Source organism: Trachinotus anak, unplaced genomic scaffold (assembly GCF_046630095.1).
Source record: "Trachinotus anak isolate AG129_WGS33_773 ecotype Australia unplaced genomic scaffold, CSIRO_AGI_Tana_v1 ptg000002l, whole genome shotgun sequence".
NCBI lineage: Eukaryota > Metazoa > Chordata > Actinopteri > Carangiformes > Carangidae > Trachinotus > Trachinotus anak.
In genome coordinates, this window is record NW_027273853.1 from 11,009,556 (window position 1) to 11,025,472 (window position 15,917).

General features: G+C 37.7%; 3 protein-coding genes across 3 annotated transcripts; 2 read left to right on the forward strand and 1 right to left on the reverse strand.

Annotated features, from left to right (window-relative positions):
* Window positions 1–1,942: 1,942 nt before the first annotated feature.
* On the reverse strand, window positions 1,943–7,297 carry LOC139627129 (uncharacterized). Its single transcript, XM_071487818.1, has 3 exons — window positions 7,060–7,297; window positions 5,204–5,609; window positions 1,943–3,661 (listed from the first exon to the last, which is right to left on the reverse strand). The coding sequence occupies exons 1-3, from the start codon at window positions 7,220–7,222 to the stop codon at window positions 2,644–2,646; spliced, it is 1,587 nt and encodes a 528-aa protein (XP_071343919.1). The 5' UTR covers window positions 7,223–7,297; the 3' UTR covers window positions 1,943–2,643.
* A 2,052-nt stretch (window positions 7,298–9,349) lies between these two features.
* rsl24d1 (ribosomal L24 domain containing 1) lies at window positions 9,350–12,342 on the forward strand. The gene is made up of 6 exons (XM_071496473.1): window positions 9,350–9,509; window positions 10,983–11,096; window positions 11,181–11,253; window positions 11,350–11,413; window positions 11,560–11,645; window positions 11,916–12,342. The coding sequence occupies exons 1-6, from the start codon at window positions 9,429–9,431 to the stop codon at window positions 11,990–11,992; spliced, it is 495 nt and encodes a 164-aa protein (XP_071352574.1). The 5' UTR covers window positions 9,350–9,428; the 3' UTR covers window positions 11,993–12,342.
* A 1,106-nt stretch (window positions 12,343–13,448) lies between these two features.
* Window positions 13,449–15,517, forward strand: LOC139631864 (cAMP-regulated phosphoprotein 19-like). Its single transcript, XM_071496486.1, has 3 exons — window positions 13,449–13,606; window positions 14,102–14,224; window positions 14,314–15,517. The coding sequence occupies exons 1-3, from the start codon at window positions 13,562–13,564 to the stop codon at window positions 14,482–14,484; spliced, it is 339 nt and encodes a 112-aa protein (XP_071352587.1). The 5' UTR covers window positions 13,449–13,561; the 3' UTR covers window positions 14,485–15,517.
* Window positions 15,518–15,917: the final 400 nt, after the last annotated feature.

Sequence of the window (15,917 nt, forward strand, 5' to 3'; positions counted from 1 at the left end):
TGAACATTCCCAGAAGTTTTTATTGAAAACTTGAAGAGTATAGTCTGACTCATACTGGATTTTTTAGACATTTAACAGTTAAGTTGACAGTGCTCTCTGGTGGACAAATTATTTAAAGGCTTCACTTTCTAAACCACCTCAAACCCACAGACTATATGCTCAAACCGAGATGACATTTTTGTCCTGCGATATATTTGTTCTGCAATATATTGTTGCTTACCGGCCGACATGTACACTGATACACATATTTGCAATAAGATAATAATGTCCAATATTTCTTTTTTATTGGTCTAGCTCTAATAAAAGGCAAGTGAGCAAGAAGAAATACAGCTGTGAGGTGAAGGGGGAGGGATAATATGGAGCCCATATGTGTTTGTTATTAAATGAATCCTAACCTTAATACTTGGCGTGAGCATCTAACTATGAGTCTGATTCAGTTCAATAAAATCACTGCTGCCTAAATACCTACACTTGACAGTGGTCGTAACAAAAAATAATTTGGTCTAATTTAGCTGCTGACTTAGTCTTGTTACATATTTCTTCTAAGAATTCATCAAAAACAATCATGGTACATTTAGTCCCCTGCCTCTGGGTCTGTTATCCTTCAGCTGTAAAAACATTTTAATAAAACATCAGTCTCTATCAGGTTGAAAATCCCTGTGCATCAGGTAGAAAGAATATTTTGACTTGGGATATTTATATATCTCCGCTCTCAAATATACATATACATTATTCAATCATTTCTACAAATTAGGAGACATTCTCATCACAACTTGGATAATTACATAATGAATTCACAAACAGACCATCAATAAATGCATGTGAATGAATGAATGAATGAATGAATGAATGAATGTGCAGCTGCTTTCCAACAGTTTATGATATTTTGACACAGTCACTTTTGTCATGTTGGAGGATGTCACTACATCGCTGCACTGGATGTACTTATTGTTTGGACAGTGCATCATTTTATCTTTGCAATTACAAACTCCAAGGCATAAAAAGTCCTTAACACCATTATGACTGTTTTAACGCTGGTTTTCTCAGTTCACCATTCAGACATTGAGAAATAACACACAAACAACTAATGTGATTGGCTATCAACACTTACACGCTAAACTATTATCTACTACTACATTACAATTTGTACAATAACATGTCAATGATTTAGCGAATTTCAAAAGATAATCGTTTTGACATAAATCTTATGTGACTAGGAAGTCATACACTGAACTGAACTTAACTCAGTTAGGGCTTAGCTGAGGCTTTTATGTTATATGTTGTAAAAGTTTTAAACTCACCCATAAGCACCAACTTGTCCAGGAGCTCCACTGAAATGTTTCTCCTCTGTGTGTCTGATGTCAAAACATTCGATTATTGGGGACCAAACTTAGAAGCTAAAGTTAGTGAAAAGGTTTCATTTAAATAGGAAAATGACAAGAAAAAAAATGTTATCTAGATATTAAATTGTTTTTTTTTTTTGTTGTTGTTGTTTTTTTTTTTACATTTTTCCTTAATATTAATTTTTAGTGGGTTTTTAGCAGGTAAAGTTCCTGTCACAGTTTCATTTCACATTAATATTACATTTGTGATGGCCAGAATTAGCAGCTAATGTTACTTTTATTTAACATTAACCTACCATAAAATCCTTCCCACCATGTTTCTTGTGAACGCACGATATAATCCAGATAGTTTGTCAATGTCTGAGTGGGAAAATTAATTAACAAGCAGCTGGGTCAAAGTAGCCAAACCAGCTGGTCAGCTTTGACTCAACCGCTTAAAACGCCCTTGACCTAGCATAAGTACCCCAGACAACCCAGAATTATTAATGAGCACAATGTGTTTACAGAAATAACCCAGCTCTTTTTTTAGTGTACATTAAAATGTACCACTTAGTGCGGGACAAAGTCTGAAGTAAACACTGACAGTTACCAGTGATTCACTAAGATGTTTTTATTCCACCCAAGCAAGCTTGTCAAGTTTAATTCCAGGTTGACAGATCTAAATGTCTCAAAATGTTCAGACAAACTCTGACAGATTAAACCTAAAGCTCCAAAACTGGACATTCCCCGAGTTACTCCCCACAGCTGGCTGAAGAAATGAATCACTCCTTAAACATTAAGCACTGGACACCCTATACTATTTTTGTTGACAAAGAGATAAATGTCATTAAATTAAAAAAGGGTGTTGCTGCTACATTACTGGGATTGACTCACAATGGACAAAGAGTTGATTTTTTGCAAAAACTTGAACTTAATGAATTAATAGTTTTCCATCTGTTAATCCATCTGTTTCATGTTAAAACATCAGGATCCAGGTTCTTAAATAGGATGTTAACACTTATACGACCAGGAACTGTAATGAACTGCTGGCATGTGCAGTACTAAAAAAGCGGATATAACTATATGACTATGAAACTGGTATTAAATGGGTACATGGTATTAAAAAGGTCTTAAGAAGTGTTGAATTTTTTACCTTTCTGCAGAAACTCTATACTAAGGTTTAGGTGATTGTGAGTTATATGACAGCATGAAAATATTTAGACAGGTGTCATTCAAATCCCACGAGAAGATTAAAGTCTTGTGTGTTTGTCCCTCAGCTCTGTGGCTGAAGCTGGAAAAGCCCTTTAAACCAGTGTCTCTATTATATGTCCATGTGGAAGGTTGGCCTCTCCTCTCTTCCCTCTCCCCCTGTCTCTGTCGTGCACAGTGGTCCTGATGAGGCGGCAGCCATGATTGCGTTGAGGCGTGTCAGAGAGACGGAGCGCTGCTTCAGCCTCGGAGGGGGAACTGGATCATCAGTGGTTGGGTCTGGAAGGTGGCAGTATCGCTGACCATCTTCGTCGTACTGGTACAGACGAATGACACGGCTGCGGCGGGCCGGACAAGGCGGGGAGGACAGTGCTTCTCCTCCTCTCATAATGCCATTTTTCTCTGTGTCCTCCTGTTTTTTACTGCCCGTCTCTTCATCGTCTGTTTCTGTAGATGACTGTTGAGAATCTCTCCAAATATCTTCCTCTCCCTTCTTTTCTCCATCAGCTCCCTCTTTCTCCTCTTTCCATCCTTCCTCCTCCTCCCTCTTCTCATCACTCCCTTTTTCCTTGTTACCTCCTGCCTCGTCCTCACTTCTGCTCTCCTCTCCATCCTCCCAGCTCCTATTCTCCTGCTCATCTGTCTCCTCCTCCTCTCCTGATTCCTTATTGTCTTCCTTGCTCTCTCTTCCATCTTTCTCCTCTCCATCTTCACTGCACTTGTCCTCATCTGTTTCAGTTTGACCCCCTCCACCTTCTCCTAATAGATAGAGACCACTGAACTCTCTTTCATTCTCCACTTCTTCCTCTGCCTCCCCTTCCCCTTTACTCTTTTCCTCCAGAGTTCTTCCTCCATCCTCCTCCTCCAACCTTTTCTCCTCCTCTTTCATGTAGTCACATCCCTCCAGATAGGCAGTGGTCTCCTGATGCTCCTCTCGTTTGTGCCTGAAGCTTCTCTGAGGTTTGGCAGGGGGTGATGGGTAGTCCTGCACCTGTCCCATCACAAAGGCCTCGTTGTCATACATGGGTGGCACGGTGGTCATGGTGATCTCGGAGCCATGGTCCAATGTGTCAGTTTGGCGTTGTTGTTGCCGTAGTGATCGCACCCTTGTAGAGACTGCTCCTAAACACCTGAGAGGAAATATATAGTGGGAATTTACTCTCTTATCTTCATGATATCTGCTTTATAATATTGATAATTTCTAACAGAAATATGAATTCACTCTCTAATTTTTTGTGGTTATAATAATTTAATACATTAATATCTGTTTCCTTTAAAAATGTTCTACTGGAAGTGAATGGAAAACTTGCCATATTAGTGTTTAAAGTTCTCTCGACCACTAAAGTCATCTTTACCATGGCCAGTAGAGAAGAAAACTTCAAACTGAGACACTACAGATTTCAATCTGATGGCTCTTTCATGCATGTGTTTTAAATGTTAGGCCACACCCTGGTAAATAACATATTTTGTTGATTTTTGAAGTGAGAACAACCAGACATTAAAATCAAGCATTTCTTCACTGTTGCATTTTTTCATGATCTTGTCTGGCTGTTTTCTGCAGGGGTTGTATTTCCTTTATCACTTAAAACATCAACAGAAAATATGTAATTTACCCAAACATTAGCATCCAACTGTAACATGTCTGTCTTCTCAGATGAGTTTCTGTTTTTTTCCTCCCACTCTTTTTGGTTTCCTTAGGTTTGCAACATGACAGTACAGGGCTGGTAACCACGCACATGGCCATTTAAGCAATTTTCAGTGCTGTGCTGCTAATGTGCAAAGTTGTCTGGTGGGAGAACCATGCAGTGAAAATCACCACACCAGTATAATTTAATTTAGCATGTTTGGACGTGCATGAATTTGTTTTGCATGCGAGAAGTCAAAAATAACCATGGTATTCTATAACCTATTTACTACAAACACATGCGTACCTTAGAACACAGCTCAGCAAGCTGTGCTGGTGTTATTTGAATTTTCATGAATCTGCATTAATTTCATCAAAGTTACATAACCATTGTGAGGTAATGCATTGCAGTTGCTTCAAATTAGTCTGAAGCTGAAGTGCATAACCACACACCGATAATGTAACATGGTCAAACTATTAATGCAGACTTGATGGTCACAGTGATAAATTTCATCAGTCAACCAAGCTTCAAGAGTTTGCTTTAACAAGTCTTGATTGTCATATTGTTAGAAATTAATGGAAGTCAGTGGCTGCTTTGCCCAGTAGTGAAAATACATCCCCACATCTAAAACTGTTGAGCATACATTAGAGCATGGTCAGCAAAGATTTAAAGTGGTATTTCTAGAGGAACAAACACTTTAACTGGGCATACTTTCTTTTGATCAACAATGTACAAAATTATCAAATCACTTATTTTCCATTTAATATCAAAATGGAACAATCTAAAGATTTTGAACACTCACCCACCCACTGCATTATTCAACCATTCATCTCTATTCTCTTCACATTATTAGGCTGTTAAATTGGATTAAATTGATTAAATTGCTCGTGCAACTTTGATCACTAACAGAACATCCTGTTTTGAGCATTTACTGACAAAACATCTGCAAAACAATTTAACAGAATTACTGTCAAATTAGGAATCTGATGTATGTCAGTATGTATGTCAGTATGAACAAAAGCTGGGGTGTAAGGGTCCTCAACACACCTGAGAACGTGAGCTCTGGTCAGAGCTCCAGCGCTGAAGCCAAACACAAACGTCAGCAGCACTGATGCTGCCACGGCTCCTGCAAAGTGCCCATCTGAAACACCTGCCTGCTCATCCCTCTCAGGCCCAACATCCCTCCTGAGCCTGACGGTATCACAGCTGCTGCCTTGCTCATATTCATTATGTTCTTGGTTCTTTTGGTTGTTATAACCAATGTGGAGCTGGTATGGCCACAGTGTAGTTCCCTCTGTGTGGCGCAGGAGGCAGTAGTACAGACCGCTGTGGAGCCTGCTGCTGTTGGGGACCACCAGGCTCCCATCATGGTGCATAAAGACAGGGTCCAGTTTACTGTGCAAACCAGGGGTTTGGAGGTCTCCAAAGGGGGTGTGCCAGTACTGGACCACACCTGCACATGAGAGGAGGAGCAGTTACAGGTGAGATGAGTCACAGGTATAGTTCTGTACGCTAACGTCGTGACAGCCATGCAGAAACTGAAAGTAAACAGGTCAAAGTTGGAGGTGGATTTTATATAAAAGTGTTTTTCAAGTCCAAGCCAAATAAAAGTTATCACGTGGGTTTCTGATTTTCAGAAGCTTTTGTTTGTCACAGCCAATCACAAATTCCAGCCAAGCTACCAAACAGGAAGTGAGGTAATTGCGCAGTAATGCTTTTATGTATGAAAACTAAACTTAGTTAGAGTTACACTCAGGACTTCATCACGAGGTAGCTAAAAAACCTCTTGGGGAGCACTGCAATGAGAAAAATTGTTACCCTAGTTGATGGAGCTCCCATTTTAGATTTTATTGGAAACTGTCTTTTTGCTGCTCCTCGGACAACCTTTATCCAGTCTTTACCAAAGTTGGTCGATAATCTGAAGATCAAGACTCACAAAAGTTATCACATGGATTATGGATTTTTGATTTGTGGAAGCATTCAACCTTAACAGCCAAATGAAATTGGTGACAAAGGTGCCAAAAAAAGAAATGAAGTCAAATCTCAGCCAAACTTTAATCAACTGACACAACACTTGCTGTTAGTGCTTACTACCATCCCCTTGACATAATAACATCACGTTTCCATGGTAACTCTGGCCTGCTGGGCAGGTGAGCCCCCACATTGCTGCTTGCAGATATATTTACTCCTGTTTTAGCAATGTTTGTAAGCACTATAGTATCCAGCTGATTTTACTGAGCCTTTTTGAAAAATTATATCCACTGCTACAGATTTTGGCAACATTCCCGACCTATCTCTGCTTTATATTCAGGGCAGACCGTGATCTTGTGAATCCGACTTCACATCTCTTATGTAGGGAGTAGTAAATAAGTGAACAAGGAAGTGATTTTGGACACAGCCCAAGTCTTTTCATGGAATTTATTGACAATAACTTAAAAAATATGAAGAAAAGTGTGATTCAAAGATAACCACCACATTTAATAATGAAATTAAGACCCCAGGTGTAAATGCAACAGTTAACTTCATGATGGATTTTTTGTTTACTAAGTGCTTTTCATAATACATTAATAAGTATGTTGTTGTTTTTCCAAATAACAAAACATTCTTCAAAACCTATGGTGATTTATATTGTATGTACTTTATGCACTTTTGTAAAATATTTACAGCAGAAATTTGGACAGAGATCATCATTGTTACTACAGTGTGCCTTACCAGTTGAATTGTAAAAAAACACGAATTTCAAAAACATGCTTTTGGACAACCATACATTGGAACAGAGGACAGCTTTCCAGGACACCAAAATCTTGTTTAAAATCAGGACTAATACTGACTGGATTGCTCAGGTGTGGAGCCAGGAGCCCCTCTGTACTGTCTTTCTGTTTGTGTTGATTCTTTTTACTGACCTGCGTTCTCTCCGTCTCCACAGTTTAAAGTCAGCTCTTCCTCTGGCTGACCTTTGACCCTGCAGGTTGGTGCAATGGTCACAGTGCCCTGGCCAGCAGCTGCTGTTTGTTGATTCGCTGAGCCAGCCAGAAGAGCTGTGAAAGTTAACCACCTGGTTAACATTTTGAACCTGTAGAGGAAATATGAGTCAGATGTGTTTTTATGGTTGAAGTGCAATTAAATAACAAGAGTCTGTGACGGGTGGATTCACAGTGGGGCTGTAACAGAATAAAAGAAACTGTTGTATTTAAAATTGTACACATCGATATTCTTATATTAAAAATGGAATAAATAAATATGTGTTCTAGCATGTAAATGCTGCTCATATAAACCTCATTCAGGTAGACAAATGTTTCCAAGCTCTGATTAAAACCCTCTGTAGTCCACCAGTTCTAAACAGCACAGCAACAAAATTAGAGACTAGCCGTTAAAGAGGCAGATATTTTCCTCACTGGAGACCAAACAGAAGTAAGAGTGAATATTGGACCTACATTCATCATGTGCACGTAAACACAACTCCAAATCAATGCTACTGTTGCTCCATGTAAGCTGGACAATTGCTAGCTAACATATTTTCCATAACAACTTTATAATACCGCCTAAGATGTTGCTACAAAATGTTGCTATATGCAAATATAAGTTCAGAATTTCAAATTCATTTAAATTTGCTATACGGGATTTTGAGTTTCACAAGTCATGCTCACACAGAACAGCACCTGACATACAGAAGGCAGTGTAATGCTCTATGTAGATAAAGGCCAATAAGAAAATACTGGCCTTTCAGAAAATGTGTCAGTTTTGTTTTTAACCTGTCATTTGATGTTTTCGAGTGAGAAGGTGCAGGTCTTGGAACAAAAACAAAATAAATTGGTCATAGTCTAAACACAGCCTGAGTCTGATATTTACCTGTGACCGTTTGAATAATTTCTTCTAAATGCAGCCGTGTTATCCTTTTTGTGTGTGAACACACAGTCTGATGGACGTGTTGGTGTTACAGTCTCCTCTGGAAAAGTGTAAAGTGCAGTTTCTCACATGACACTGTGGATGTCTTCTGTTCTGATGATGTTAAAGATTAATAGCATCACAGAGACAGGCATGACTTCATAAAATCACCTGCTTTCTGTTCAACAGTAGTTCTTAACCTTTTCAGCTTGTAAACGTGGATTATAGGCTGTAAGTGTTTACAATCACGAGAGACAACACGAGAGTGAAGAACAACAAACACAACCAAGCCACAACCAGCAGTAACACCCAGGTAGCGATAAGATCATTTGCTAAACAAATTAAAAACATGAGTAACAGCAAGTTAGCTAACATTATCATGCCTACTGTAGCCGGCAATTGATGAAAACGGATGTAACATTATGAACCCATTAAGTTACATATGAACTGAGGAGAAGAAAAGGGTGATTTAACCGGCCATACGCTGACTGGGATTTGAATCTGTGGTCCCCATAGCCAGTCCATCTGTGCTCTAGTCTAACCTCTGTCTTTGTTGAGGGCCTTTTTAGACGGAGTTGAAGGCCCCTTTCATCTAAAAGCTTCCTACTGCACTGTGTCACCTAGCAGGAGAGTGGTGCCTGCTGTATGTTTATTACATTACAATAAAGGGGGTGTGAATTCATTCTCTCCTCAGGATGCCATTACTCCAGTACATTTTTGCATAGAAAATTGTTGTTTGCTGATATATATATATATCAGCAAACAACAATTTTATATATATATATATATATATGTATATATATATATATATATATATAAAATCTTGTTTACAGAACCATTAAGAATAAAGTAAAACCCCATAAACAGAAAAGCTCATATAAATATAACAGAGTATAACAGAGTTTTGTTGGAGATTATGTTCATGTGGTTGGCTGAGAGATAAGGTGACAGAGATTGTTTCACCACAGTCATAAAAATTACATTATAAAGTGTCATTGTGAAAAATGTCAGTATGAAATAGAACAGATGTTTGAAAATGGGTACTTTCAAATAAAGACACAATTTAAATTTCACAATATATTGCTTCATTTATATATTATAGTGCATTAATGTGGATATTTATTTCATAGTTTCATATTTATTTATTGAACACTTTGGACATTTCATATCAGCATATTCACCATATTCGCCATGAAGTTGGATCCTCGGTGCCTCTGAAACATTTTTAAGTAGAGGCTTTGAACGGTGTAGCCGAAGGTCCGGCAGGGGGCAGTACCTCTCCAGCGGAAGCAGAAGAAGAAGAAGCAGCAGAAGGAGAAGCAGAAGAAGAAGAAGTGGGGCGGTCTTGTTGTTGTCGGTCGTCGTACGCAGCACTTGTGCTGTGAAAATGCGCATCGAAAAATGTTATTTCTGCTCGGGTCCGGTGTACCCGGGACATGGGGTGATGTTTGTGCGGAACGACTGTAAGGTAAGGAGCTGTCTTGTTGGTTTATTGATCCTGTAACTTTGACTGTAGTCCATGTTTTACTGTCAGAGTTAGCCGTTAGCCTGGAGGCTAGCATAACGTGCTGGGTCCACTCACGTGGAGTGGACAGTGGGTTTAGGAGCTGTCAGAAAGTAAATAACTCAGAGGTAAACATAATTTATAATGTGGGGCTGAAGCACATAACGTTAACTTAACCATTAATTAAATGTTATACCCATGCAGCCAGAGGTAATAAGAATGAAGAACATTAACCAGAAGGGCCTTGTTTTTGATTAATGGGGTGGTTTCGCCCCCTGAAGGCTTGGTGTGGAAACACACCTGGAGCAGCACCCTGTTGGCAAATGCTGAACACCTCCACAGTAAACTCTGAGAATTATACTGTCTTTTCTAAGCTTTCAGCATTTGCTGAAATTTTGTCAGCGCCATTTTTAAACCACGCACCTCAGAGGTGGAAAGTCATGAAGTACTTTTACTCAGGCACCGTCCTTAACCACAACTTTGAGGTACTTTACCACAGTATTTCCATTTTCTGTTACTTTATAATCGTATCCCACTACATTTCAGATTATTAACTCAAACTACACACAACTAAGAAATTGTTTTATATCGTTATAGATTAAGCTACTCCACAGTATCTAAACGTATTGAAATGATCTCTGCTTTTACCAACTGGAACATGAAAGTGCTGAACACATAAATGCATCAATAACTATCCTCCAATAATATATTATATTTAATTCTGAAATTGGTCATTCAGCATTATGAATACTTTTACTTTTGGCACTTAAAGTCTATATTGATGCTGAATTAAAATACTTAAGTAGAAGATGTGAATACCACTTCCCACACAGTCTCATCAGTGCCAAAACATGAGCTTCACGGGGGTAGTATTAGTATTAGTTTTGTATTGTAAACCATATGTTGTCTATTGTCTTGCATTTATTATAATTCTACTTTAATGATATTATACTTCAATGCTGTATTTATGGTCATATGAATAAATGAAATTGAAATAATAACAATATTAATAACCTTTTTTTCCCTCTAAAAGAAGCAAAAGTATAAATATTTTACCCCAATGGAATTTTTTTTTGGGCTGATACTGAATTTGAGTCTTTTAAAAAATAATTAATACAGTAAATCATGATATCATGAGAATATAGCATATAGTAGTTTTTGATAACAATCTCTTCAACTAAGCTCACATCAGCTGATATACTGGCCATTAATAAATATGTATAAAGAGAGAGAATTTGTAATTTATGACAGATGTAAAGGCAGATCTTTAATAAAGGATATTTCTAATTCGTAACTATTTTTTTTAAATTGCACAAACCAAAACCATCCACGGGTTTATCTGTTCATATCCATTCAAACTCCTTTTTATTTTTTTAATGGAGTTCAACTGTTAATTGTTTTTCTGTCTTTTTAAAAAAAAAATATATATATATATAGACTTTCAGATTCTGCAGATCAAAATGCCACAGGAACTTCAAGAAGAAGCGTAACCCAAGAAAAACAAGATGGACCAAAGCATTCAGAAAGGCGTCAGGAAAGGAGCTGACAGTGGTGAGCTGGTTATCTATTGAGCACTACTTCAGTGTCATTGATTGGTTTTACTGTTACTTATCCGTGAAACATACTGTCCTACAGGATAACTCTTTGGAGTTCGAGAAACGCAGAAATACACCTGTTAAATATAACAGGGAGCTGTGGGACAAGACAGGTAACAAATGAATTTACTTCTCAGAAGCATCTTTTATAAAGTATATTTATTTGATTTTTGAGCAGAGTATTTATGTTTCACTGTTACCTGCCACAGTGGAAGCAATGAAGAGGGTGGAGGAAATAAAACAGAAACGACAGGCAAGATTTATCATGAACAGGTGAGCAGTTTATTCTGTGTTGACGTTTAAGGATTATTTTTGTTTGGTTCAGCTTTTTTGTATCTGACAGCATCTACTTTATGTTGAGTAGATTTTTTTTTTTTTTTTTGTATTTCACCTTTGTTTTTTTTGTCTCTACTTTATAGATTAAAGAAGGGCAAACAGTTGGAGAAAGAAGAGGCCATCAACGAAGTGAAGAAAAATATTCACCTTATCAAAGCACCACATGCAGGTAAAGACTTATCTGAATCACCAGTTGGCCAACTTCAACACAAGAACTGTAATAATGTACAAGAAATTTACTTGATTTCATTGATTTTAATACAAACATACCTGAGCGTATGCACAATGTACAGCACTATGTTAATATAAAGAATATTAAAAAGGAAATCATATCAAGGAAAAATGTTTAATTCTGCATAATGATTGTTTTAAGACAATGTGATTTCAGCACTGTTTAAAATTTGTTTTCGTCTTTTTTTTTTTTTTTTTTGTTTTACAGGAAAGGCCAAACAAATGGAAGCAAAAATGGTGCAGAAGTTACAAGAGGACGTCGACATGGGGGATGAGGATAATTAATCTCATGCCCAAGGGTTCTTTTTGTGTCGTGAAAGTGGAGAGCAAATTGACCTTGTATTATATTGTACTTTTGTTATTTCCAAATGGCAGGGGATGCATACAGAAATGCATTCAGTTTTTAACTGATATAAAAGGACAGAAAGTATTGACCTAACAAAGACCTGCCTCCAAAGCAGCAACAATTAACCAATCCCAATAACGTTTTGTTTTGTTTTTTTCTTCTTGCTGTGTGGTAGTTGGGGCTGTTCAGAGCTTACTCAGTCATGTTGCATAGTATAATGTTTTACAGAAATGCAGAAAATATTAAAAGGTAAACATCAAAAAATAATAATAAAAAAATTGTGAATATCTTTTCTTCTGTTTCTTATTTTCTGTGACATTAAACCCACTATATACATATCCATGGCTAGATTAAAACCTAGGTTGGTGTCGAAATTAATTTTGGATTGAATATTTTCAAAGAAACAAGCCATTTTACTTTTGTTACGTGGATTTTTGCTGATAAAACCTTAATCTCTAATGGTTCTGTTGGCATGAAGAACATGATAGCGGAAGAGAAGTTTAGTTGCTTTTCTTCACAGCACGCACAATATTATAATAAGTATTAGTATAGCATAAGTAGCATACTTATTAATATAAGTATATAAGTATTATAAAATGCAGGCACATCCGGTGTGTAATCTGTTTCGTAAGTGTACTACATGATATGCCATCAACAAAAAAAAACAAAAAACAGTTCGGCTATGTTCATGATTTCCACGTCTGTCATTCATTTAACCACAATCAAGTTATTATCATCTTAAATTATAACAGACAAAATTTGCACCTGAAAAAATAACGGTACAATTACAAGCTTGTTTATTACACCATTTTACTTCCCACTCTACACTGGTACAAAAATGATGTACTTTAAAGTAAAAGAAGAAGGTTTTTCACCACACTTTTTATCCATAAAAGCTTTAACTAATATTGTAAAAAGCTATTCTGATGGCTTTGATGTCACCCATAACAGCAGATGGGATAACTTAATCTTGACATTAAAGAGACATAAAACAGTTGAGAGATACTATGAAAAATAACAAAAGCATAATTAATCTTTATGATCAGTCTCAAGGAAATACTTTTTTTTTTGAAGACTTTTACGAATAAATTTATAATAATTTAGATTATAACGATATAATGTCTGTCTGTACCTCTATAGTCACTATATTAAAGATCATTGTGTACATACCACTGTCAAAGCGTGTGAAGGCCTGAATCAATGCATCGCAGCATCTTCATCATGTTCATACTGTAAAATTAGTGTTTGTGTAGCACAAGGTTTGACAAAGGCAAATTTTAAGAGAAAATTGTTTGTTGCTTCACACGTCACGTCATATTCATGACATTGTGTCACACGACGCTTTAGTCCAATCCGCCGATCTGGCATCGATTCACCGGCCTGTTGCTGGACAGGCTGCTGCCCTCGCCCGCCTCGTCGCTGCCAGTGCTGCCTTTCATCTCCCACAAGAGCTGGTTCAGACGGCTACATCCACAGTTTTGCGAGCAGAGCAGAGATTCAGTACAGCTATGTCCGACGAGGTTGAAGAGACGAGGACGTCGGAAGATCAGCAGGTAAACTGTGGCAACGGAAAACCGATTTTAACGAGTTATCCAGCGCTGCTAGCACGTCAAATCTGGGAATTTAGCAGGCGGCTAGCATCAAGCTAGTTAGCCAGTAGCTACTCCTGGCTAATGTCAAAAACGATGCTACCATGAGTAATTAGCTAATTAGCCACCAACGTTTGTTGATAAAGTAAAGCAAACGCCCAGCTGTTTTGAAGTCAATGAGTTTAGTTGCTGTAAGCACTTGTAAACCGAGTAATAGCTTAGCTAACATTGTTCAGTGTTTTAGTTAAACGTGCCAAGTTAAATGGCAAGATTAATGCTAGTGCAAACAACAGTTGGGAGTTTCCCTCATGGCGGCGCCTGCATATTATGAAAAATAAATAGAAGCTATACTAGCTTTAGTTGCTGCTGCTATCAGAATATAAATTGCAGTTTCACTAATCGCTGGTGTGTAGTCTAAAAGAAACTTCATACCATCCATACACTGTGCTCTTTCGACAGGAAATGGATGACAAAGTAATCAGTCCCGAGAAAGCAGAGGAGGCCAAACTTAAGGCCAGGTATCCAAACCTCGGAGCAAAGCCTGGAGGCTCAGACTTTCTCAGGAAACGACTTCAGAAGGGGGTGTGTTTCAGACTTAAACTTGGTTGTGTACTCATTTAAATAATAGCAGTCTTGCAATATTCTCACTTTTTGTCTTCTTGTTTGTCCAGCAAAAGTATTTTGACTCTGGTGACTACAACATGGCCAAGGCAAAAATTAAGAATAAACAGTTGCCATCAGCTCCGACAGAGAAGACTGAGATCACAGGAGGCCACATCCCAACACCTCAGGACCTGCCTCAACGAAAAACTTCAATTGTGGCAAGCAAACTGGCTGGTTGATGGTTTTATGTTTACAGTATTGTTACCATTCCAACCCCCATTTCACATCTACCTGCCGTTTACTTTTTTGTTTGTTTTTCACCTTTGTGTGTATTCTCTAAGAACAAGTTATGTACCAAGCCAAATACTTGAGAAAAATTGGCAACTGAATTGTCAGTGAGTTAAATCCAACCAAGTAGTAGTGGAAGATGTTTCTCAAGCTCTTAAAAGACTGTGTAGTGATTGATTTATGAACATGATGTCACTCGTAAATATGAATGGATGTTAATGCTATCTTATTTTCATAGAACATTTTCACTTTTAAGGATATATGCCTTTATACAAGTGCTTGTCTAACAGCAGCTGAATAGACTGTGCAGAGGAACTGTCTTCGTCACCACAAAGGAATACTGTCATTGATGATTACAGAGGCAAAAATACTAATGAATTATGACCACAGAGAAGATGTTATCAGAGTTTGCGTTGATGTATGTATGAAGTACAAGTGTAATTTACAGATATGCCTTTCAGTTTGAAACGTTTGAGTGTTCCCCCGCTCATGTGGAGGCATGTCCATTTAAATAGTGAAAAGTGAAGTAATTATGTTGGGTTTTTTTTTCTTCTAAACCTTGATTATGTTAATTTCCCTTCCTCTCTTTGTGAAGCAGTTTGATTCTGTGCTTTCAAAGTATTGAAGATCAGATCACACACTCACACACACTTTGTAGCCAGTTGTATTTTAATTCATTTTAGTGACATTGGTTTGCCAAGACTTGCTGCTGGTTTCCATTTCATCCTGACCTCTAAAATGGCCTTAAAAGTAATGAACCGTTGTTCCTCTTGAGCAATATTTGCTCCCTCAGTGAGAATCTTAGTTGTGAATCTTGTCTGAAATGTCTGTCACTGTCTGACTGGAATCACTTAGGATTTTATGGAAAGAAACTCCCTTGACATGTCTGGAGTGTGCATGTGCATTTACTGTGCAGTCACACTGTGCCATTTGTTTTGTAAATAAAATAGTTTTGCATAATATCTTATAAGTACACTTACTCAATTGAATGTGTCCTTGCATATTTTTTTTGACACCCCATCATTACTAAACAGCAACACTACAAGCACTAAGAACAGCCTTGTTCACATTACACTGAAGAATAAGCATATTGCTAAAAGGAAAAACTGCCTTCATCCATGGGTAGGGTGAGGTATAAAAATGCCAGTTGTTGCCAGTAGTACAAGGTGTCTTGAGACTGAGGAAGGCAAGTTTGCTCATATATGTTGGTGTGTTTTTATTTACTCATTTGTTCATACTTTTTATGGCACACGTGACCCATGAATGAAGGCATACCTTCTCTTTGAAATGAGTTTTTCCCCTCCCCTGTGCAAAAGCAGCAGTGGGTACAGCAGAAACCAGAGCCCACTAGTGGTGTTTTTATTAAAGACTCCTAATAAGCGAT